General features: G+C 42.4%; 1 protein-coding gene across 2 annotated transcripts in view; it reads right to left on the bottom strand.

The window, feature by feature from the left end:
- The window catches only part of ACAD9 (acyl-CoA dehydrogenase family member 9), a 35,564-nt gene extending 22,896 nt beyond the window's left edge, over positions 1-12,668 (bottom strand). Inside the window, exons 1-3 of one of the 2 annotated variants that reach the window (XM_031018155.2) lie at positions 12,453-12,572; positions 7,696-7,893; positions 7,101-7,194 (exon numbers count right to left, since the gene is read on the bottom strand). In XM_031018155.2, coding sequence (XP_030874015.2) covers positions 7,101-7,194; positions 7,696-7,785 — 184 coding nt within the window. In that variant the 5' untranslated portion in view covers positions 7,786-7,893; positions 12,453-12,572. Of the gene's footprint in view, positions 1-7,100; positions 7,195-7,695; positions 7,894-12,452 lie in introns of both variants that reach the window. The other variant, XM_006747302.3, reaches the window with a different exon arrangement.
- Positions 12,669-26,395: the final 13,727 nt, after the last annotated feature.

Below are 26,395 nucleotides of genomic sequence, written 5' to 3'. Positions count from 1 at the left end.
TAGTACATGTTATTTTTATTTTAAACTTTTATTTTGAAGAAAATTTCAGATTTAAAGGAAAGTTGCAAAATAGTATAGACTTCCTGAATACTCTTCACCCTGCTTCTAACAGAACCTTGTAGAACCATGGTAAAATTCTCAAAATTAGGAAATTGACATGCATACAATATTACTAAATTACAGAATTAATTTCACCTCTTGTCCATTAATGTCTTTTTTCTGTTCTAGGATTCATTCTGGATCCTACGTTGTGTTTAGTTGTGATGTCTCCTTCCTACCCTCCAGTCTGTGACAGTTCTTCAGGACTTCCTTGTCTTTCACGACCTTGATACTTTTTTAAGACTTTTTAAAAATTTGAGAGACGGGGAGGGGTGGGAGAGGAAGAGGGAGAGAGAGAGAGAACGAGCTCGAGCACACAACTAGGGGGGAGGGGCAGAGGGAGAGGGAGAAGGAGACTCCCTACTGAGCATGGAGCCCAATGCGGGACTCGAGTCCAGGACCCTGGGATCATGACCTGAGCTGAAGGCAGATGCTTAACTGACTGAGCCACCCAGGCACCCCATGACCCTGATACTTTTGAAACACTGGTTACTTTGTACAGTGTCTTTCAATTTGGGTTTGCCTGATGTTCTGACAGTTAGATTGAAGCTGTATGTTTTGGGCAAGAATATCACAGGGGTTATGCGCTCCTCTCATGATCTGATAAATCCTATCGGGGTACATGAGGTCACTAAGTTTTATTACTGGGGATACTAACTTTGAACACTTGTTTAAGGTCGTGTTTGCCAAGATTCTCCATATAGAGTTAGTATTTTCCCCTTTGTAATTAGTAAATATCATAGGGAACTACTCTGAGATTATGTAACTGTTTCTCCTCCAACTTTCACCCATTAACACTAGCATCCATTAGTGGAACTTGCCTACACCAATTTTACTACAGCGTGTGCTTCATGATAATTTTGTATCTCTACAATCCCTTCTATGCTTATTAAGTCGAGGAGAAACTCACGTTGAGTATAAAAGCGCAAATCAGTTAAGAGGATAGAAAAGAATATAACATACTAAGACCAATCAAAAGACAGCTGGAGTAGCATAGTAACACCAAAGTAGATTTCTCAACAAATGCTATTACCAGGGATTAAAAAGATCATTTCATAAGGAGTCATTTCATCATGAGGATATCATAATCCTGAATTTTCATCCACCTAATAATGGATCCTTAAAATACATTAAGAAAAAACTGATAGAAATGAAAAGGAAAAAACCACACAACCATAGCTGGAAAAGTCCTTCTCTCATTAACTGATAGAAAAAGTGGATAAAAAATTTGCAAGGATACATTTGAACAACACTGTCAGCCAATTTTGTCCTAATTAACATTTATAGAGCATTCAACCAAACAATGGGAGAATATTGTCTTCAAGTGCACATGGAAGAACATCTACAAAGTAGACCATACTATGACCATAAAACAGATCTCAATAAATTTAAGAGGACTCAAATTATACAAAGTATATTCTCTGACCACAATGGACTACTTTTCAGAAATCAACAATGGGAATATCACTACAAATCCTACAGACTTTAAGAGGATAAAGAGATAAGAAAAGATTATAAACAACTTTAAGCCACTAAATCCAACAACTCGTTAAATAGACAAATTCCTTTATAGTTATGAATGATCAAAATTCACAAAAGAAATTATGTAACCTAAATAGCCTTATATCTATTAAAGCAACTGAATTAATTAGGGGCGCCTGGGTGACTCAGTCGGTTATGTGTCTGACGTTGGCTCAGGTCATAATCTTAGTTCATGCCCTGCATCGGGCTCCACACTCAGTAGGGAGTCTGCTTGTCCCTCTTCGTCTCCCCCTGCTCGTGTTCTCTGTCAAATAAATAAATAAAATCTTAAAAAAGAAAAAGAATTAGTAAAAAAGTTTCCATTAAGAAAACTCAAGGCTCAAATGGTTTCACTGGTGAATTCTGCCAAATATTTAAGGAAGGAATCATACCAATTTTACATAAAGTCTTACAGGAACTTGAAGAGGAGGAAACACTTTCTAACTTAGTCTATGCGGCATTATTCTAATTAAAAATTGGATTGTCTGGTTTTTGTTTTTTTGCTATTGAGTTGCAGGAGTTCTTTGTATTAGATATTAATCCCATATCTGATATATGGTTTTTACAAATATTTTCTCCCATTCCCTTAGGTGACGGTTTCTTCTGCTGTGCATAAGTTTCTAAGTTTGCTATAGTCCCACATGTTGGTTTTTGCTTTTGTTGACTATACTTTTCATGTTTGTTTTGTTTTGTTTTGAATTGCTGTTGGCTGTGTCTGTGCCAAGGATCTGCCCCACGTATAAACCTAAGGTCTTCTTAGGTCTTTCCTGAGTCTATGCCTTTCCCTGGGCATGTGTGGTGACTTTATAATTCCCCCTGTATATGTGGTTGCTTTGAATGTCCTTGTCTTCAATCTGGCTCCCAAAAGAGGAAAAAAAAAATGAAAGGGGGGGGACAAAAAAAGGCACAGCATCTTAAATCTGCTGGAAGTCACTTTGGCCACAAGGGTGAGGGCTTGCAACAATAAGAGAAGGTAGAAAAATGGCCCCTGCCTCTTGGTCTGTACCTCTGTGATCAGAAACAGTAATCAGAACACAGACCCCTAATATTTGATGGACAAGGTCTTTTTTTTTTTTTTTTTTTTTTTTTGCTACTCTGGCTCCCACAAGCCAAATGCTAGCAGCTCCAGGAATAAGTGCACAGCTGCCTGCTTTCCGGCTGAAGGTGGGAGATGGGTAGCTGCTACTGTGCTCAGAGCTAACTGACCAAAATTAACTGCAATTTACTATCCATGCTCCCCTGGAAACTGCAAGCCTTCAACAGACTTGAGTTCCAAAAACAGTTACATTACATAGATTCTGCCATTGCAGCTGTTGTCCAGGTGGGGAGACAGACTCCTGGTGCTTCCTACTCTGCTACTGTCCCACAATCTTCTGGTAAATTTATTTTTGGCAAAGGTACCAAGTGCATTAAATGGGGAAAGGATAATCTTTTCAACAAATGTTGCTGGAGCAATTGGATAGTCATATGCAAAAAATCCTGAAATTTTACCTCATGTCATATGTAAAATTAACTGGAAAGGGGTCATAAATCTGAATGTTAACAGTTAAAAATATGAACCTTCTAAAGGAAAATGAGACAAAAATCATCCTGACCTTAAGTTCAACAGATTTCTTACATAAAATACAAAAAAGAGAACCAGAGAAGAAAAAATTGCACTTAACATTAAAAACTTTTGCTAATAAAATGAAAAAAATCAAGCCACAGACTAGGAGAAAATTTTTGCTAAACATACTGGAGAGAAGACTTGTATCTAGAATAAAGACTTCCTATAGCTCAACAATAGTTAAGACAATCCCATTTTTTTAATGCATAAAATATTTGAAGGACATTTCACTAAAGAAGATACACTGATGGCAAATAAGCACACGGTAAGATGCCTACATTATTAATTAGGGAAATGAAAATTATAACCACAATGAGATACCACAACACACCCATTAGAATGAGACTTGGAGTAACTGGAACTTTAATAACTGGTGGGAATGTAAAGTGGTAACCACTTTGGAAAACAGTTTGGCAGTTACTTAAAAAGTTAAACATGAACCTATCTTATAATTCCACTCCTTCATACCTCCCCAAGAGAAATGTGAGTATATGCCTGTCTACACCAGACTCATAGAAAAATATTCACAGTATCTTTTGCGATAGCTAAAATCTGGATACATACTGAATGTCAATTAATAGGTAAGCGAATAAACAGACTGTGGTACATCCAGACAAAGAAATACTACTCAGTGTTAAAAAGGAATGAACTAGGAGTGCCTGGGTGGCTTAGTCAGTTAAGCATCTGACTCTTGATTTCGGCTCAGGTCAGGATCTCAGGATTGTGAGACTGACCCCATGTTGGGCTCCATGCTGGGCGTGGAGCCTGCTTAAGATTCTCTCTCTCCCTCTGCCCCTCCCCCGCTAAAAAAAAGGGAATGAACTATTAGTACATGCAACATGGATAAACTCAAAATTATACCAGAAGCAGCTATGCAAAAACATATGTAATGTAGAATTCTATTTAAATAGAATTCCAGGAAATACAAACTAATTTACAGTGACACAGAGCTGATCAGTGGTTGCCTAGGGACAGGTGGGGATGAGAAGGGGATGAGAAGGGCCTGAGAAAGCATTTAGGGGTAATGGATATGTTTATTATCTTGTATTGATGGCCCCTTGGGGGTACCTATATTTTTTAAAGCAGAACATTATTATATTTGAATACGCAACTTCTATACAACCAAAAAGTAAAACATCACAGTAAAATGAGAGCACATGGTATTTCATTTGCAATGCATGGCAAATAGTTAACATCCTTAGTCATAAATGATCTCTTAGAAGCCAGTAACAAAAACACTAATATTCTAAGGGAAATGAAAAAAAAAAAACACAGAGGAAAATGAAATAACGATTAATAATGTTTAAGGACATATGAAGATGACTAAACTGAACAGTAAGAAAAGCAATTTTTTTTGGTAATACCACACTGTCAAATATTTAAACATTGACATGTAATGTTTGTACTGTTTAAGAAAACAGAAGTCTCATAAACAAACACTGGGAGACAAGATTGATGAGGACAATCTATACCATTTGGGGAAAATTTCTACTTTTGACTCAGAATATAAATTTTGGATATATTTAATTCCAATAAGGTGGAAATACTAGGACTATTTCAACAAATTAGCCAGAGAAATTTAAAATAATTTATATATAACGCATGTAAGGGGCGCCTGGGTGGCTCAGTCGTTAAGCGTCTGCCTTCGGCTCAGGTCATGATCCCAGGGTCCTGGGATTGAGCCCCACATCGGGCTCCCTGCTCTGCATGAAGCCTGCTTCTCCCTCTTCTACTCCCCCTGCTTGTGTTCCCTCTCTCGCTGTGTCAAAAAAACAAATAAAGCATGTAACTGCCTAGAAAATTTGTACCTAATATATGGGTCCAAAAGACTACTAGCATAACAATGTGTTCATCAACATGGGGGTATATATATATCAAAATTTATTAAACACTATACTTTGAATAGGTGTAATAATCAATTATACCTCTGTAAAGCTTATGAAAACGCTGACAAATCAGAGAGTAAAAGTTTAAGTAAAAGAACAAGGAACTAAAAAAAGATACAAGTAGGAAGATAACCACTAGAACAAAAACAGAAACATTTCTAAATAAAAGATATTTATACACAAGGGACTTTTTTTTTTTTAGATTTTTTATTTATTTATCTGAGAGAGAGAATGGGAGACAGAGAGCATGAGAGGGGTAGGATCAGAGGGAGAAGCAGACTCCCCGCTGAGCAGGGAGCCCGATGTGGGACTCGATCCCGGGACTCCAGGATCATGACCTGAGCCGAAGGCAGTTGCTTAACCAACTGAGCCACCCAGGCGCCCCATACAAGAAAGGGACTTTTAAAACCAGCAACAGAACAAGAGTTAGTGTGGGGAGGGGGGGTGCACACGGACAGAAATACTTCAAGGGGGTTCACAGGGCCAAAGCTATTTTAATAATAGTAAAATATTCTTTGCCTTTTTAATTCTAATTCTACCATGAGTGTACAATGGGGTTTTCCTGGAACTGTAAGAAATATATCACAGATTAAATGCAGAAAGTTATGAGAATCCAGCTGGATTCTACCTGGTTCTGGCTAGATTCTGATATCTGTTGTTGCATATAATAATAAGCTGAATATTAAAAAGATCTGCAAAACTATAAAACCATACTCATTTTTTTGTTTGTGAATAAATATTATTTCTCATTTAAAATATTGTTTCTGTTAACATGTACTGGGCTTTCATGATTTTTAAATAAAGTAATAAATGAACATAGTATTTTTTAAATTTCTCAGTTTTAATCTTCTACCAGGGCACATATTCATAAATAAAACCCACATAAAGAAGATCCTGTGGGGGTGCCTGGGTGGCTCAGTCGTTAGGCATCTGCCTTCGGCTCAGGTCATGATCCCAGGGTCCTGGGATCAAGCCCCGCATCGGGCTCCCTGCTCAGTGGGAAGCCTGCTTCTCCCTCTCCCACTCCCCCTGCTTGTGTTCCCTCTCGCTATATCTCTGTCAAATAAATAAATAAAATCTTAAAAAAAAAAAAAAAAAAACCCTTTGGGGTCCTCAGTGCTAGAGAAATACTATTGTCAGTCAGTCATCACTGAACTCCCCAGAGAGTTCCCTTGGCCAAGATGCAGCCCTGTCAAAGGACTGGCTGAACGGTCTAAAGGAGGGCTCTTCAGGCTAAACTGGTGCCCTCGACCTGCAGTCTGTAGGCTGCTAGATATTCCTGGTTCATAACAAGCTCAGAGAGAGCAAACGTTTAAAAACACTTACAGCAATTTTACATTGCCACACAACCAAGCCCATGATCAACGGATTTATATTTTGTAGGTCTTTTTTTTTCCTTCCATTTTTCTAATTGTTCATTTTACAAAAGTGTTGGTTTGCAACAGTCTGGAAATGTTTAAAAGCGATCATTCACCACATATACATTGAGAAACACTGAACTAGGTGTCTTCTAATTAAATAGCAATTGGGATGATTCTTTCTTTTTAATTCTTTATTTAAATTCACTTTAATTAACCTACAGTGTATTAGTTTCAGAGGTGGAATTCAGTGATTCATCAGTTGTACTTAACACCCAGTGCTCATTACATCAAGTGCCCTCCTTAATGCCCATCACCCAGTTACCCCAAACCCCCACCTACCTCCCCTCCAGCAACCCTCAGTGTGTCCTAGAATTAAGAGTCTCTTATGGTTTGTCTCCCTGATTTTGTTTGATTTTATTTTTTCTTCCCTCCCGCAATGTTCATCTGTTTTCTTTCTTAAATTTCAAAGCAAGTGCGATGATTCTTAAAGCAAAATATTTTCAACAGATATTATTTCTACATGATTAATGACATTCAAGAGAGCTTCCCCTATGTATACTGCTTCTAATGTAAATATCAACTGTCCTTAAAATGGAAATTAATAATGATAAAGAAGATCATACATACCCTCTTCAGTGAAGAATTTTTCTACAGGTCCCACAAACTGATTGATTTCATTAAGTTCATCTTGGCTAACTTCTGGAAACGGGAAAACTTCTTTCTAAAAATGATAAACATTTACTAAAAATTTAATTTTTAGCAACCTCCCATCATGGTAATATCAGTCAAAAGGGGAGGAAACAGAGTTGCTAGATTTCGTATGTGGCACTCATTGATGGAAGTAGAATGCAGATCCTGGAACCACCGAGACGGATCTTCTGCCCAGCTTTCCCTATCAGTAACAAGTTCCACTGAGTGTCCCATGAAACAAAGAGCCCTAACATTTCAAAGCCCTGGGTTCTGTTCCCTGATTTGCACTGCAGCCTGCTAACTGGGTGGCCTTAGCCAAACCCCTTCCCCTCTCCACGCTTCCACTGTCCTACCCATAACATGCAGGTAAATATTTACTCAAGGGTGTGGGGAGGATTGTGAAAGGCAATAGGATAGGAAAGCTCTCTAGTGAAATGTAAAATTCTACGCTGGTTATTTTGGGAGTTCGAAGATGCTGCACTGACAAGAATACATGGTGGTGACGAGGCCTCCCATCTCGCCAGGTTCTCACCTGGCTACGCACTCCAGCCTCTGTCCCTCCTGTTCCGAGGACATCTACTCGCAGGAGATCACTGCAGGAGACCCAGCTGTTGAGCCACATCAACCTGAATTCAACTCTGGCTCTACCACTTATATGTGTGACTTGGCCTTTCTCAGGGTCAGCTTCCCTCTCCTCAGAACGGGAGGCTCAAAAGAGATAAGGTGTGTCCTAGAATATGAAGAAGCTGTTAATTATTTGTATAAGACACTGGCTCTGCTCTCATTTCTGCCTCACAGCCTGGAAAAGAGCTGAGCTTCAAGTCTGTCTCAAACTATTAAATGGCCAATGTTTCTGGCTGACCTAGGATTCCTCACTAAGCCATCATTCTATGTTGCCTAAAATCCTCCTGCTGTGTCCTTAGCTCCTCTGGCTTTCTGGGTTCCTGCTACCCCTGCAGTTGCCAGAGCAGCTCAAGGACTTGGATGAGTACTTGGATTTGGTCTCACAACAGCTGAGAAGTGATGTCCCAGGCCACAGGCTGCCAGCCCCCAGGAGCCCTGCCTCTCCTCATGGCACCTCCCACCGAGTGTTCAAGAAAGGTCTTCAAAGCAGAGGAGTCCTCAGTCTTCCCCCGCTAGCCCCTTGTGCATCTAGTCAGCCACTGAAGCCTGTCCACTCTAGTAACATGCTCCCAAGTCTGTTTTCTCCTCTTAGGACCCAGGACTACAGGCTTGTGGTGGGTCCCTATCCAAAAGTGACAGCAGACTTAAAGGAATTCCTGCCCCCCAACCCTGCCCCGGGCCATCCCTGACCCCACCCTCAAGATGGTCTAGACAGAAAATATGCTGAGACTTTCATCACTCTACAGCCTCTCAGAACAAAGCCAGCTTCTTAGCTGAACATACAGAGGTTCAACCTAGGCCCTTCAGAGCTTCACTGGTTCCTGTAGGCTTGTGCAATAGGTGTTAGAGGAAGATGATTTCCTTCTGATACCAGTGAGCACACCAGGTGAGAAAAGAGATGAGCCTGGCAGCTAGTTGGCCCTCACCTACAACCAAAGGGTAACTGCTGCAGGAAGAGAGAGCTCAAGTGCATATAAGAACAAATCTCTGACAGCAATGTTCAAAAACCCAGTGGGGTGCCTCAGGGGTGCTGGGCTTGATTTCTATCAACGGTTTTTAAATTTTTTGAAGCAGTGGAACCGGTTTCTCAAATAAGTCTACTACAGAAGCCAAATACGTAAAACAGGTAAAAGCCGAGCTGCTAAGTTTGAGGCTGTGGGTGGGAAGGTCACCCAAATGCCTCCCATTCAACTCCCCACTGGCCCCTGCAGTAACCCCTGGGACATTTCCAGGAATAGCAAGGGGCCAACCGAGGGCAGTGTGACAGCTATAGGCCTAGAGAACCTTGAAGGTTTTTCTTTTTCAGAGATTCTAAGCACATCAGATGCCATGTTCCTGCTCAAACCGCAGTAATGCTATGAATGAGAGGATGTCAGCTTGAGTCAGGGCAGTAGCACTGGAGGGGCTTAAAAGTGGTCAGATTCTAAATATATCCCAAAGGTAGAGAAAACAGGATTTGCTGTTGGCTTAGACGTGGATTACAATAAGAGGCATCCAAGGGGACTCCAGATGCTTGGCCTGAACAAGTGGGACAACAGAGCCACCACCATCGACGATAAAGATGACTGGGGGGAGGAGCAAGATTGGGTGGTAACACCAGGAACTCAGTTTCAGATACGCTAAATCTGAGGTGCCTATTAGACATCTAAGTGGAGCTTTTGGGTAGAAAGGTAGACATCAAGAGCCTGGAGTTCAGGTGAGAAATCTGAACTGGAGAAATATATTAGAGTCGTCAGGATACCGATGATATTTAAAGCCACAATACTAAATTAGATTAAAGGAAGAGTTGTGGATAAAAAGAGAAGTCTATAGACTGAGCCTCAGAAAACCCCAACTTTGAAACACAGAACCATACATACAGAGAACAAACTAATGGGTGCTAGAGGAGAAGGAGGTAGGAGGATGGGCAAAATGGGTGAAGACAAGTGGGAAGTACAGGCTTCCAGGGATGAAAAGGTACAGCATAGGGAATCTAGTCAATGGTACTGTGACAGTGTTGTATGGTGACAGGTGGCAGCTACACTTGTGATGAGCCTAAGTATAGACCTGTCAAATGACTATGTTGTACACCTGCAACTAATGTAACATTGTGTGTCAACTATACTTCAATTAAAAAAAAGAAAAAAGTTTCAACTGAAACTAATATAACACTGTATGTTAACTATACTGGAGTGTATAATGCTAAGTGAAATAAGCCAGTCAGGGAAGACAAATACCGTATGATTGCACTAATATGTGGAATTTAAGAAACAAATGAGCAAAGAGGAAAAAAGAGAGAGACAAACTAAGACTCTTTTTAAAAAGATTTTACTTATTTAAGAGACAGAGGGAACTAGAGAGAGAGAGAGAGAGCGTGCACAGAGAGGGAGAGTGGGAGGGAGAAGCAGACTCCCTGCTGAGCAGGGAGCCCACCGCAGGACTCAATCCCAGAACCCTGGGATCATGACCTGAGCCAAAGGCAGATGCTTAAACAACTGAGCCCCCCAGGCGCCCCAAGAAAGACACTCTTTTTTTTTTTTTTAAAGATTTTATTTATTTATTTTATAGAGAGAGACACAGCGAGAGAGGGAACACAAGCAGGGGGAGTGGGAGAGGGAGAAGCAGGCTCCCCGCAGAGCAGGGAGCCCGATGCGGGACTCGATCCCAGGACCCTGGGATCATGACCTGAGCTGAAGGCAGTCGCTTAACCAACTGAGCCACCCAGGCGCCCAAGAAAGACACTCTTAACTGAAGAGAACAGATGGCTGCCAGAGCATAGGTGAGTGGAGGAATGGGAAATAGGTGAAGGGGAATTAGAGTACACTTACATGATAAGCACTGAGTAATGATTAGAATTGTTGAATAACTATATTGTACACCTCAAACTAATGTACCACTGTATGCTAACTACACTGGAATTAAAAATTAAAAACAATGTAAAAAAAAAAGAAAATTCCTAACTCTGACTGGGTTAATCAGAAAGACTAGCCAACGTTTAGAGGTTAAGGAGCCAAGAAAGAACCAGCATAGGAGACTGAGAAGGATCAGCCAATGAAGTCAACAGAAAAGCCAGGAGAGAATGGTTTTTTAGAAGCCAGGAATGATGAACTGTGTCAAGGAAGATGAGAACAGACCACTAGATTTGACAACATGGAGGTCACTAACTGACCTCACAAGAGAGCAGCTTTAGCAGATTGTTAAGGACAAAAACTGGAATGGTCTGAGTTCAAGATGCAGCAGAGAGGGAACAATCACTGATGTGATGAGAAAGGAGAGAATTACTGGATCAATGCCCTTGAGTAGGTGAGAAGGCATGGGGTCTAGTGATCAGGCTGGTTTTTGCTAAGAGTAGATAGTTCATCCATAGTAATCGAGTGTAGACCCTAGGGGCACACATGTGGGGAGGAGGGGTAAATTCGGTGGTGGAGGTTCTCCTTTGACTGCATGTACTTCCTCAGGGAAACAAGAAGCCAAGCTGATGGGTAAGTGAGGATGGGGGAGGTGGTACATGAAGCTTGGAGAAAAAGAAGCATGAAAGATTTGTTTTTTCACCAGTGTGCTGGAAGGCATGATGGACGTTCCAGGACCGAGTGCCCCAAGAGTCCCAGGTTCTGGGAAAAATGGTTTCTCAAACGTTAAAAACGGGCTTTGCACTTCCTAGCAGGGCAAGCCACTCTGAGTTTCAACTTCTGCACCTGTATCGCCTGACTGATTAGAGGAACAGTCTAAGAAAAGCCAGAGAATAACTCCTTAAACAACACAGTACCAGCCAACATTTCAGCCTACCTCAAAACATTTTAGCCTACCTCAAAACATTTTAAACACATTTTTTTTTCCTTTGCTTTCCACGGCACTTTTAGGGGAGGGCAAGTACCACTTTTACTATTTTGTAGATTAGTAAACTCAGGCACAGGAAAGTGAAATGAGTAACTCAAGGTCACAGACTACTAAGCGGTGAAGCGGGCAAACATTACCTATTCCGCTGCCTCTTGCACCGACACGGTACCTGACAGTTTAAAAAGCATTTCCGCGCACTACGAATCTCATTTTACAACACATCTGTGAGGCAGTACATATAACTAGCTTCATTTTAAGGCTGAAAGAACTGAGGCTGAAAGTCACAGAACCAAGGTCAAATCCATTAACAAGAGGATGACGAGTGCTCGATGAGTGCCGCCTACTGAGTAACAGCTAGGTTACTACTGGGTTCTACCACCTACAGAAGGGACCGGGTGTGGAAGGCACCTTGGAGCCTGCCTGCTGAGGCAAGGTGAGGCGCTGGAACTCAAGCTGTGAAAGCGAAGGAGCCGCTGGAAACGGACAGGAGGGCGCTACGGTCACAGTCTGAGCTGTTTAGGAAACAAGAGAGGAAGCCCCGCACATTTCCGGGGCAGAACGCCGAGTTGAGGGTTGCCCAGGGACCACCTCGCCTAGGGTTTCCCAAATTGACCTAACAAGAATTAGCTGTCAGAACTGTAGACTGAGTGTCCGGGCCCCGTAAAGGGCTCTTCCCTTTCCCTGGAAAGATTCTAGTGAGACTCAGGAACTTGGGAGTTTTAGCACACCCCCCGCCTGGCGGGCGTACTTGTCAGCCAGGTGTGGGGACTCTCACTTCGACCCCTCTTTCCTTGCTAAATGGCAAAACGCGGGAGGCAAGAGCGAGGGTCGGCCAGCGCTCGGCGTTACCTTCTCGATTTTGCCCAGGAAGAGCTCCTTGGCGAAAGCTCGGCTCGGCGGACTAGTGCGCAGCAGGCGCCGGCTCGTGGCGAAAGCCACCAGAGCCCGGGAGGCACGCGCCGCTACCGCCCTGCGCAAGAAGAGGGTCGCGACACCCATGCTGCCCGACGTGGCCATGCCCGCGCCGACTAATCTTTCTTAAAGCCTCAGTCACATTCACCCTACAGGCGCCTCCCGATGACGCCACTGGCCTGGGCCACGCCCCTGGCTTGCACCACCCCTCCCGTCGCCATTGCGCTTGCGCGGCCTCCCACAAGCCGGGGGTGTAAGGGGGGAGGTCGAAGGGGCGGGCCGGCGCCATGTTGCCAGCTGCTAGCTGGGCTGTTAATGGCGGCGGGAAGGGCTTTGATTTCACGTGCTGGTGGGTGGCTGCGTCATTGCCGGCGGGGGGAAACTTCTCAGCGCTCCGGAGCCGAAGCGGAGGCCCCGCTGTCTCCACTTGCTTTCCTGCTGCCAGTTGGGGCAACGAGGACGTGGCAAATCTAAGGAAAAGGACATGGGAGGGGGATTCATAATACTGGTTGTCTCTGGAGGGGAACTCAGTAGCGTAATGTTGTGTTTTTTAAGTGGATTTGTGAGGATTCCTTTTGATTCATAGCTTTCATATATGTTACATATACTTATTTTGGAAGGGGAAAATAAAAGGCTTGTTCTGCCAGAAAGAGGTCTGGGTAGAATCCTGACTCACAACTATGGGAAATGTTGAGGGAGCAGAAGGCAAACTGAGGACAAAACACAAGCTGATACCCCGCAACCCCCACAAACTGCCCCCCCCCACCCCGCAAGGTAGAATCTGTGTGACATTCCTCAGGCACTCCTGGCTGCCCTAAAGCGAAGGGAAGGAAAAACAGATGGTTAATTTATAGAGATTAGTCCTATTAAGACAGGAGTCTCCCTCAGTTTACAAATGTCTTAGTGATTTACAAGAAAAAAAGCATTCTTATCAATAACCTAACTTCCTAATTTTAATGTAGATAAAATTCAATGTCCTTGTAACCTGCAGCCCATTGACAAAAACTTGAGGCAGGCAGAGTATAACGTTCCTTCAGGAAGCTCCCAACGGTCTAAACGTTAATGCCTCGCTAGAGGGAAGATCAACCTTGGTTTGAGAATAGCCAGGCCTCAGGTTTCCTGTGAGTCTTTAGCATAGGAAAATCCTTTTGAAACTTCCCTGATCTTTACTTCCCCCAACCCCAAAGTATATAATCAGTTCCTCCTCAGAATCCCACGGCAGCAGCTCTTTTCTGCCCACAGGTCCTGTCCCTGTGCTTTAATAAAACCACCCTTTTGCACAAAAGACATCTCAAGAATTCTTTCTTGGCCATCCTCTCCGGACCTCACTTACATTCCAAAACTACATCAAGAAACACCAACTTAAAAGGCAGGCGGAGGAAGAGAAACTACAGAGGGAACAAAGAAGGGGTGTGTACCTTGGGGTGGGATGGGAAAGGCCATCGAGCCCAGGTAGGAGGGCCCCGGCAACCCCCTAGCGCTGCATGGCCAGACCCAGCGATACCTGACCAGGGGCAAGTGGGCGCTCTCTAATGGTCTTACGTCAGCCTCTTCCAGGAAGATTTCTTCTCGTTGTGCTTGTATTTACCACAATATTGGAAACAGCTTTCTGCCTCCGTCATGTTGGTGAGGTTTTGGAATATAGGTGAGGTTCAGTGGCGTGATGTCTGGAGCCGACAACTAAGAAAGAATTCTTGAGACATCTTTGGTGCAAAACGGTGGTTTATTAAAGCACAGGGACAGGACCCAAGGGCAGAAAGAGCCACGGCCCCGGGGTTGTGAGCGGTGGCTGATTATATACTATGAAGTTGGGGGAAGGTAAGGAAAAAGGGAGGCTTCCAAAGAACTTTCATATGCTAAAGAGGACCTACTAGATACCAGACGCCTTGCCATTGTCAAGTTAAGGTTGTTTACCCCTCTAGTAAGGCATTAACATTAAGATAGTTGGGAACTTCCTGGAGGAACATTACACTCTGCCCACTTCAAGTATCTGTCGATGAGCTGCAGGTTATAAAGACATTTAATTGTATTTACATTCCCTTCTGGAAGCTATTGCTAAGGCTTTTGTAAGTAAACCGAGGGAGACTCATGTCTTACTATTTGTTTTTCTTTTCCTTAGCTTTAGGGCAGCCAGTAGTGCCTGAGGAATGTCACATATATCCTATGGGGGTGGGGGCGTTGTGGGGTGTCAGCTTCTCCTTTGTCCTCAGCTTGCCTTCTGTTCCCTCATCATTTCCCCCCTGAGCAATTTTGACCCTTAAATCTTGAAGGTTGTTGAAGGTGGAAGGTCTTATCTTCTGTAACGTCTTCCTGCTGAATAGGGGCGTAAAGAGGTCCCTACCTATGGGTCAATATTGGTCAGTTGGGGAATGTGTGGGGGAGTTACAAAAGGGGGAGGCAGCTGAATTCAGCGCCGTCAACATATGCGAACCTCCTTGAGTAGAAAAGATCATCTGTTAGCTGGAAGTTACGGCAGTGAAGGAGCCTTGACACTAGGCAGGGAGACACCAGAAATGACAACAAAATAAGGCTAATATTATAATGAGAAAGAAATCTGAATGAAAGATCTTTGATATTGACCTTTGATAATTTTCTTCCAGTCCAGGAGTTTAAAGCAATCCCTAAAGTATTCATGTCAGGTAGAAACCCAGAAGTCTTATGGTAATCTGGACTGTACACACAGCATTCTGTCTTTGTAATATAGCACACATTCCACCTTGTGCAGCTGTTAAAACATCTAATGTCATTCTATTGTATAGAACTGCTTTCTGCATTTGAGTCATTTCAGTTTTTAGTAGAGAACTACTGTTTTGGGCAGCATTTAGGGCTTTGACCATGTACTTAGGAGTTTCCATGTGTCTCCCATCCAAGTACTAACCAGGCCCGACCCTGCTTAGCTTCCGAGGTCAAACAACATTCTCCAGTCTCAAAGAGGTAAAAAGGATGGATATGCTAGGTGGCTATACCAACGAGACACAGAACATGTCCACCATGGTTTTAAATTTCAAAGGTTAGTTGGGTTGGTAAAGGTTTTAATAATGCATCCATGCATCCAGGCAAAACCCAGAGTACAGCGGCCTATCCAGTCTGGGGGAAGCCATGGCCACAGGTTAGAGCTGCATAGCCACTGGGTCCCAGCCAGGAGCCAGCCGTTTAATACTGGGCCTCCTTGAACTGCAGTCAGGACATTAAGGGTTATTTGATTTTGGAGGGCCATCCTTTGAATTTGTAATAATTTTAGGCCCATATTTGATTGGGGAATTATGGCTTGATAATAATCCCCTTTCCTTTAAATTGCTCCAAGGGCATATAAAACTAGAAAGACATATTTGGAGTATAAATATTTTTAAGGCTTTTGCCAGTAGCAAAGCACAGGTGGGTGCTACTGATTCTGCTTTGGGGGCAGACATGTTTGCTGACAGGGCTTTGGCCTCAACAGTCTTGAGTTAGACTGACTATAGCATACCCAGTTTTTCTTACTACCTTTTCCATGAAACTATTGTCATCAGTAAACCGCTATCATTTGCAATTTTAATAGGGGCATCTTAAATCTGGTCAACTCAATAACCTCTGAGCAGTTATGCTCATAGAAGTACAATGGTCAGGTCCAGGCATAAGGGTAGCTGTGTTTAAAGTCTGACAGGTTTCAAGTATTATTTTAGGCATATCTGTAAGCATCGCCTGGTGTTTAATAAGTCAGCCTCCTATCATCTATTGGTGGCCTTTGGTCTCTAAGACATTCTGGACCTAATGTGAAGTCATTACAGACAGGGATTGTCCCATCGTGAGATTTGAGGCTCCTACCAAGAGGGCTGTTGTATGCTTGGTTAAAGCCTCTACTTGTAATTGTGCATTTATAGAGGTGGCTTCTAGGATAAATATAACTATGAGGTATGAAGACATCAAGAAGCCCTCTTTGACTTTTTTACATCTGGACTTGGGAGGCACAACCCTGGTGGTAGATCAAAAGATTATTTGAAAATGGGCAGTCCCCGGGGCACCTGGGTGGCTCAGTCGTTTTAAGCGTCTGCCTTCGGCTCAGGTCATGATCCCAGGGTCCTGGGATCGAGCCCCACATCGGGCTCCCTGCTCCGCGGGGAGCCTGCTTCTCTCTCTCTCCCACTCCCCCTGCTTGTGTTCCCTCTCGCGCTGTGTCTCTGTCAAATAAATAAATAAAATCTTTAAAAAAAAAAAAAAAAGGGCAGTCCCCGACCTTGTCTGAGATTGAGCGGTACTGTGCCCAGGTGGAGCTGTGTGCAAACCAGATTAGTGAAAGAGGCAGGGTTCTAGTACTGAAAATCTTCAACTACCATTCTGTGAAAATGCTTAGTTTTCAAAATATTGGTCCCCTGCAGGAACACTGGCTCTCAGTGGTGTAACGGAGCTGTTACCTGGAGATGTTGAGATGCAAAGGAAAATTCCAAAACACATGAGGATATTTGCTGGGGAATTACTTGGTTGGAACCTGACAATCTTACCGAGCATTCTGGAGGTTGATGAATAATAATAATGGAGCTGTAAATGTCACTGACGAGCAACCTTGTATTAAATGAGGAGTCGCTGTCTGCCCATGGCAAGAGGCCAGTTTGCAATAACCTTCCTAAAGGTTAATGCTACGAGATTTACCTGTATGAAAAACATAAGGAAAAGCTCTTCATTTTACTGACATGGGAAGGAAACCTACAAATCAAGACAACATACTGATTTTTTATTTTTGTAAACAGATTATGAAGCACCATCAAATCTAATGTATCTATAAGAATTAAGCCATTTCCTTTTACTTTTGTCACACCGCCCTAGTTACAACCTGTTAATCAGATTACTTTGTAGATCTAGTTCTATTTTACAGGAATGCATAGGAAACTATGTATTTTTTATGGAGAAGTCTTTGTTTTCAGTTAACCAGATTTGTAATCAGATCATTCTGAATGCTTCACCTTTGGTCACCTGTTTGAATTTAAAATGTGTGATTGTGGGACGCCTGGGTGGCTCAGTCGTTAAGCGTCTGCCTTCGGCTCAGGTCATGATCCCAGGGTCCTGGGATGGAGTCCCACATCGGGCTCCTTGCTCAGTGAGGAGCCTGCTTCTCCCTCTCCCTCTGCTGCTCCCCCTGCTTGTGCTCTCTCTCTCTCTCTCTGACAAATAAATAAAAAAATATTTAAAAAAATAAAATAAATAAAATAAAATGTGTAATTATAATTAAAGCTGAGTGAAAATTAAAAAAAAAAAAAGAAGCCCTCTTTGAGGTCTAGCCTTAATATCTTAATTACAAGGAATCACTGGCAAGTGGGGGAGAAGACTTGTCAAGAGGTAAGGGCATCCCCAAGTGCATCATACAATCCAATCATAAAGAAAGTGAGGCCATCCATTATCTCCACAAGTCCATAGTTAACCCTGTGGAGTGGGGTATGCTTCTGTCTTTTAGGGAATGATTTCGTTATCCCAGCCACGTAGAATTGGTCAAGGTGATAGCTGAGTTATACAGTCATTGGGGAATCAATCCCATTTTCCCGCTGTTTAAATAATCATGTGCCCTGTTATTATCCCCACAGAATAAAAAGCACAAAGATTGTCTATATGAACTATTGTGCAATTTCTCTGAAGTTTACCTCAAGTTGTCTAGCTTAGGTAAACAAACATTTAAAGACAATCAGATCTAGGATTTAACATCTGCAAAGGTGGGTTATTGAACCATAAATTTTTCTGTCTAAAATAACCCTCATTTCCAGAAATAGCCAAATCAGGACTAATTTATTTGAAAAACAAGTCCATTTTTAACAAACTTGGCTTAATTATTTACATAAGCTCAGCAAGAATAGTGAGTGACCATATAGATCTTTTAGAATCTGCTTTGTTGGAAGGAATCTCTAGGTTGAACTTTTAGTAGCCTCTCCAGACCAGAAGCCAAGCCAAGTACTTGCCATCAGACATGCCTGCAATACCTGTAGATTTGGGTGAATTTCTCTTCATGAGGTGCCCAAAGTATCCTGAGGTTCCTGCACCTGCCAGGAAGTGACATTCTTTATTTACCTGGTAAGGTGGCCTGGAACTCTGTAAGCAAGGTATCAGGCCAACAGTTCCAAGGGGCTTTATGGCTCCAGGTTTGATAAAGTCAACCTCAATTCCTTAAAGCTATTTGGTTATATCTGAGTCTATGCATGTCTCTCTTAAATATGACATTCCAGTCAAAGCCTTGGTAAAATAACCCATGTTTCCAATGGTATCCTGTTATAAGGAGAACAGATTCTTATTGAACTTACGCAAATGACTATGATAGCCATGGAAGAAAGAATACTACTGAGACCTTTTTAATTTTAGAGGGTTCAGGTAGAGAGAAAAGATAAATGCTTCAGTGTGTTTACAAATGAGTATTTTATCACATTTCTGTAAGTCATTGATACCTTAAGAGAAAGTCTCCTTAGTCTGGAAGAGTAAACATTAGAGAACCAGCAATGTTTCAAGCAAGTGTCACAAAACTATAATCATCTTTTTAGTTCATTTAGTCACAAGTTACTATTTCTTAGTTTGAGTGTAGCTTTAGTTAGTTCTGGAAATTCTTACCCATTTCAGTTTTAGGATTTTAAAGATACCGAATACCTGTATTTGTCCTAAAAGTCCTTTTTATGAATCTCTTTGAAGATGAAACTCATTTTGCAAGAGAATAAGAACAATTATAAATGACAAAAACTCAGAATGGTTAGAGATCTGATGAGATGAGAGTTTACAATATAGCTGACAAGGAAATCAGGTTATTTCTGTGACACTTAACACTCCAATAGCCAGAATATTGAGTGATGATGACCTTATATTAAAACATTAAAACTTTAGGAATTGCATATAACCTCTAGAATAGTTATAGCATTTATCCAATGTAACCTAAGGCTTATCATTTGTTTAACAGTACTTCCGGGGTGCCTTAGCATACCAAATAAAAGGCCTAATGAGTTAAAGAGACTTCATTTACAATTTAAATCTTGGGAAGTTTGTTAAAACCTTAGAAAGTTATAACACATGCCTGAATAGGATTACAGATCATTACAAAACAATTATTTTTATTTAACCAAGGTGACAATAAGAGATCTGAAAGGCAAAATGTATGGTTCTATAGTTGTTAGCAAAACTTAGCTCCTTTAAAATTGAGAAGTTTTAACCAAGTGATCGAAGACCTGATAATGACAAAACATAGAAACTGGTTTTCTGGACAGACAAGAGAAAAAAACCTTTGTTTACATTTTCTTATCTAGAGCAGATGAACAATTCAAGAAACCTTGTCTTTTGAACAGAGAATTTCAATATTATACCAGTGTACCTTTAAAATCCATTCATTTTAATCTTAGTCCATCCTGACCACACCTAAAATTCTTTTCCAAAGATTTCCCATCAGTCTTAATTACATTTAGCAGAATTTTTTTTTAAGTTTAAGGTGGTTTTTTTTTACTTTATTGTTATGTTAATCATCATATATTACATCATTAGTTTTTGATGTAGTGTTCCATGATTCATTGTTTGTGCGTAACACCCAGTGCTCCATGCAGAAAGTGCCCTCTTTAATACCCATCACCAGGCTAACCCATCCTCCCACCCCCCTCCCCTCTAGAACGCTCAGTTTGTTTTTCAGAGTCCATCGTCTCTCATAGTTCGTCTATTTAGCAGAATTTTGTACTCTTCAAAACCTTAGTCTCCAGTGTAGACTAAGTAGAACCAATTGTGAACTGTTATACCAGAATTCTTTAGATGGCAAATTTGTGAATCAGTTAAGCACAAAACATGATTACCAACAGATTTAAAGATCCTTAGTTTTTTGCAATAAGCAGTCAAAAGCACAAACCTACATCCAGTAATCAATGGTTTAGCATTTTATCCTATTTGGAAAAGATGTAGATGTCCAACGACTTAATGCCATTTATTATCCAAGCAAACTTTAAAGTTTCAGGTTACCAAAGACTTTGAAAGCTATTTTAGCAATTATCCATGAAAACTTTGATGAGATAGACAATTAACCATCATTTTAGTCATCTTTTTGCTAAAAAATTGCAACAGAGATAACACAAGCTTATTTGGCCTTCAGCAAACCTCGATAGAAAAAGTTTTCCCGTTTACTGTTGATAACTTGAAAGACATGACTATTTTAATTAAACCAACAAACTTAGCTTAGTTCAAATACTGAATTATGTTCCACCTGGATCCTCCCCATTGTCAATTTTTACCTGAGACACTGGTGGGGAAATCTGGAGTGGGTGGTGTTAAGTCCAGGGGGTGCTCTTCTTCCTCCTTGACTGTGAAGGGAGAAGGAGCCATGGTACCTGAGGCACAGGATGGTCTAGAAGGCAGTTATGCAGGCCGCACCCAAGGTGGTGCAGAAACAGAAGAAGGGGGAGGGAGACAGAAGAGGCAAAGTGCTGCCGGAAGTCAGAGAAAGGGTTCCCGGTCTTAGAGCTCAGCAGCTCCAGCAGAGGCGCAGACGCCATGTTTTCCCTCTAACAAGGGGGAATAGGCAGTCCATGTCGGGCAGAGAAGACCGGGAATTTCCCTGAAACAAAGGGAGTTTCGGCAGCTGCTTGGGAATATTCCTTAAAGTCCCTGTCCCGAGATAGACTAACCACAGTTGGCTCCAGTTATAGCCATTAACCCGGGAAATGAGTGAGGGAGAGGCCCCCACATCTGTTAGGAGGAAAAGAGAGAGTCAGCATCCCCTTTGCTAGGGAGGGCCTTTGTTACCTCCAGCAACCTTGGTTTATTCGGAGGAGGCTTATTTAGATAATTATCATCCAATATGTCAAGAGGGGGTTTACTAGTGGCCACATTCAGGCAATCACATTCTGCAAGAGGCCCTTAGGTTGGGGTCCTGGTGTGAAGCAATGAAGGCCTAGGTACGAGCAATGAAGGTACCCCAGGTCCATTTGCCCTGTTTCCTGCAGAAGAGATCTAACTTGATAGATCCCACTGAAGCCATGCAGTGTTACAGATCAGAACTTTCCGAAATTTTGCAATCCGAATTGTTTCCAATGGGTTAAAAGGCATCCCAAAGGAGAATCCTTGGGGACTGAAGAAGCTCCCATCCCACGTTAGAGAGGGTGCTAGAGAGGGTCCATTACCAAAGAAAATCTCCTCCTGACTCCCAGGTGGTGTCCCACGCGCAGGATATGTCAGAGGTTCCTGGTGTCAAAGCGATCCAAGGCATCCCTTAACAAAATCGCTATGAACATCGCCACCGTTAAAGGCCCCTGTAGGAGGGAGGCCTGCCCTCCCCCGGCTTCCCTATCGCCTTCTAGACTTCTAGATGGGTGCTGGTGAATGGACCGAAATACCTTGCCTTGGGCGCCTGGGTAGCTCGTGGTTAAGCGTCTGCCTTCGGCTCAGGTCATGATCCCAGGGTCCCGGGATCGAGCCCCGCATCGGGCTCCCTGCTCCGCGGGAAGCCTGCTTCTCCCTCTCCCACTCCCCCTGCTTGTGTTCCCTCTCTCGCTGTGTCTCTCTCTGTCAAATAAATAAAATCTTAAAAAAAGAAAGAAAGAAAGAAAAGAAATACCTTGAAGAACCCACTGTTTTAAACCATGGAGAACACTAGAAAAGTTTTACAAGGGGGAAATTATCCAATTTTGTAGCTTAAGTAGTTAGAGGACATTGACGAAAAACAGTAAAGATAGAGATCCATCATGATCTAAGCGACATTCCAACACATGTGGTCTTTACAGCCAACTTCCCTAGGAAACATCCCTGGTTGGGCTTTAATTCCATCGGGTTCTAGTTTCTGCCGGCTCCCAGTGGAGGTCCAGCGGCCAGAAGTGGCTAGATTAGGGATGTGAAAGGGATCACATTAGATCAATCAGGAGGAAACCTCACACGGGAGTCTTTTTTTTTTTTTTTAAGATTTTTTTACTTATTTTTTGACAGAGAGAGACACAGCAAGAGAGGGAATACAAGCAAGGAGAGTGGGAGAGGGAGAAGCAGGCTCCCCGCGGAGCAGGGAGCCCGATGTGGGGCTCAATTCCAGGACCCTGGGATCATGACCTGAGCCGAAGGCAGACACTTAACGACTGAGCCACCCAGGCGCCCCTCACATGGGAGTCTTAAGATTGGCAGCCTTCCTGGTGACTTAGGTGGCTGTCCCATGCCCAAGACAGACGACTTTGTGTAAGGACAGCAGTAAAGAGAGGGCATCAAGTTTCTGGGTCTTATTACCATCCCGGCCAGGGTACTAACTTCCAGCCAAAAGGCAGACTTTCTCCTCCCCATAGAGTAGCCATGGGCTAGAGGATTGCAGCCTGAGCAATTGATATGAAAGTGTTCCAATAAGACCGTACTCCTTGAAGGGCCCCTGTAATGAGAGTAAAGGAAGAGGAGAGAAAGTACTCACCAATTTTGTACTGAAGCTCAGAGTCCAGATGTAAAGACTCAAAGCCCCACATTGGGCTCCATATGGTGAGGTTTTGGAATATAGGTGAAGTTCAGTGGTGTGGAGTCCGGACCCAATGACTTCTTGAGACGTCTTTGGTGCAAAATGGTGGTTTATTAAAGCACAGGGACAGGACCCATGGGCAGAAAGAGCCACGGCCCCGGGGTTGTGAGCGGTGGCTGATTATATACTATGGGGCTGGGGGAGGTAAGGAAAAAGGGAGGTTTCCAAAGAACTTTCATATGCTAAAGAGGACCTACTAGATACCAGAAGCCTTGCCATTGTCAAGTTAAAGTTGTTTACCCCTCTAGTAAGGCATTAACATTAAGATAGTTGGGAACTTCCTGGAGGAACATTACACTCTGCCCACTTCAAGTATCTGTCGATGGGCTGCAGGTTATAAAGACAATTTACATTCCCTTCTGGAAGCTATTGCTAAGGCTTTTGTAAGTAAACTGAGGGAGACTCATGTCTTTTAGGATTGTGATCTCTACAAGTTAACTATTTGTTTTTTCTCTCCATAGCTGTAGGGCAGCAAGGAGTGCCTGAGGAATGTCACTTACATCCTATGGGAGGGGGGACTGTGGGGTGTCAGCTTCTGCTTTGTCCTCAGCTTGCCTTCTGTTCCCTCATCAATGTGAACTCCTGGAGAACAGTGGGAAATCTGTCATCTCATCGTGCTTTGCCAGCTCGGCCCAATAAAAGGTTAACTTGATGACAACATCAGGGGGAAAAGAGCTCAAAGACTTTTTTGGTTGCATAATATTTGCAAGCGTCTTCTGCAGTCTGTGGTATCTGTTCATCTTTAACTTTGAAAGGTTTGACAGATTCTTTCTTCATCGGTGTTCAATACTTGCTGATTTCAGCACTTGGCTTCACCAGAAGACTTTTGGAAACACCTGCCTTTGAATTAATCCCACATGCAAAACAAGAAGTGAGATTACAAAAACTGGGTTCCAAGGTTGAGCTGCTGTATGTTTTTGCCAAAACTTGTAGTTCTATCATTCAACCAGATAATCTCTCAGGTCCTGTTTAGTGTACAGACGTCTCCCTATATTAAGCAAGTGAGAAATTTAGTGGCACACAGTTTCCAAAACAAAAATTGGGGAAAATTAAAGGCATAGGTAGTCTAGTAGCATGTACAGTGGAAGAAGAGTTTTGGAGTTCTACTACTTTGCCAGTTTCTAAGTTCATTTTTCTCATCTGTAAAAATGGGTATAATACCCCTTATCTCACAGGACTTGTGGGGATTAGAATAATAGGAAAGCATCTAGCACAGCAAATGATCAATGGTTGTACTATGTGATTCTCATCTCACACTTGAGGATCAGCCTCTGAGAAAAAGGATGCTACTTTTAAACAGTTTGCTTGAGACATAGAATTTCCTACATTCGGTGTTTGAAACACTCCGAGTAGCTCTGAATGTTCTTCCTGTATGATCACATCAACACAACTGATTCCCATATGTAACTTAACCAGCAAATAAGCTGACACTCTTCTGTGGCTGTAATGTTAGTGTTAGTATATCAAGATGCTTGGCTTTAGCTCTCAGGCACATTGAGTAGAAAACTATTCCTAGATCCTTCGGTGTTAAAGCTGCAAAGCTAATGGAGAGATTTACTTACACAAATTGGGGAGCAGAAGGGGTAGAGTTGTCCCCTGTTCTAAGACGATAAGATCAATAATCAGTTATATGAAAAATGAGTTAGTCTGGTCAAGGTTCCTGCCTCATAGCAATCAATATCCTAATAAAAGGGCTCACAAATACGTTGTGCAAATTTTATCACCAGTTTATTTCCTGCTGAGAAGTTTCTGACACCTTACTGTCCGGAGATCAAACTTCTGTACACAGACAGGTGTCCCTCAGAGAATACTTTTCTCTCCTACACTAAATTACGTCCTTTGACTACTCCCTTTTTGATGTATATTCATTCCCACTTGGGGTAAATTAGTTATTATAGAAACATGGAAGTCACTGGCTTGTTGAAAGCCACAAAGATAATGGGGTACTATGGGTTGAATTGTGTACCCTCAAGATTCATTTGTTGAAGTCCTACCGGTAATATCTCACAATATGACCTTATTCTCTGTTGCCGATATAATTAGCTAAGTTAGGATGAGTCATACTACAGTAGTGTGAACCCCTATTCTAATATGAACTGGTGCCCTTTTAGGAAATGCCCTTAAAGGAAGGGGAATTTGAACATAAAAATGCACAAAGGGAGAACACCATGTGAAGATTTAAACAGAGATCAAATGATACTTCTACAAGGCAAGAAACCACCGAAGATTGCCAGGAAACCATAAGAAGTTAGGAAACAAGCCTGGGGCAGATTTCTTCTCAACCCTCAGAAGGAACCAACTGTGCCAACACCTTGAGCTTGGACTTCTAGTCTCCAGAACAGTAAACAATGAATTCTTTAAGCCACCCATTCTGTGGTTCTTTTCTTTCTCTCTCTCTCTTCCCCCCATTTCTCTCTCTCTTTTTAATATAGATTAAGAGGTTTATTTCAAAGAATTGACTTACATAATTGTAGGGACTGGTGAGTCTGAAATCTGTAGGCAGTGAAGCACACTAGAAACTCAAGCAGGACCTGACCCTTGAGGCCCCTATGGTTTTTATTAGAGCAGCCCTAGCAGAGTAATACAAGAGGTATGATTCTTGGCACACAGTGTTTTCAGAAATAAATAAGACCTAATAGTGACTGCAGGACTGAAGCTATGTTTTAGAACCTATATACCCAGGGGTGCCTGGGTGGCTCAGTTGGTTGAGCATCTGACTCTTGGTTTCAGCTTGGGTCATGATCTCATGGTCTTGGGTTCAAGCCTCACATCGGGGTCCACAGTCAACATGGACTCTGCTTGAGTTTCTCTCCCTCTGTCCGTCCCCCTGTGTGCTCTCTCTCTCTCTCTCAAATAAATAAATCTTAAAAAAAAAAAAAAAGAACCCATACACCAGGTGCCCAGCCCTCTTTCTTTGTTCTCTTTTCCCCATTATTGGCTGACCTGATATATGGCCAAACTAGTCTAATAGATAAGGTCAGGAGCCCCATCAGTCCTTTCACTCTCCACCTCTGCCAACTCATTGAGGGTAATAGTACTTTTAGGTCAAGATTGCATGAAGGGGCAAGCATAGCATCCATACATAGTGCTCATCGTATGTGTGCTCTGTTTCTTCTTGGGTGTAATCATCAGTGTGAATATTTTGGACTTGTCTAACAAGTCTTTCTGCCTAACAATGAATTTTCAGACAAGACACATTGTCCTGTTTTTCCCATTCCCTCACTGCCACCACGCCTTGGGCAAGACGCGACCCATCCCAGAGTCTCAGTTTCCTCATCCATAAAATGATGGAATCAATAAAAAGTACGTATTTTTAAATAAGACTCAATGGACTAACATTGACTTATCCTCTCGTTTCAACCACCCTAAATTTCAGAGTCTAGCAATTCAGCTAAAAAGAAAAAAAAAATCTAAAAACAGG

The sequence above is a fragment of the Leptonychotes weddellii genome, chromosome 1, assembly GCF_054177405.1.
Source record: "Leptonychotes weddellii isolate Sample4059 chromosome 1, ASM5417740v2, whole genome shotgun sequence".
NCBI classification, from domain to species: domain Eukaryota; kingdom Metazoa; phylum Chordata; class Mammalia; order Carnivora; family Phocidae; genus Leptonychotes; species Leptonychotes weddellii.
The sequence above is the reverse complement of the archived record's forward strand: the minus strand, read 5'-3'. Positions and strand labels throughout refer to the sequence as shown.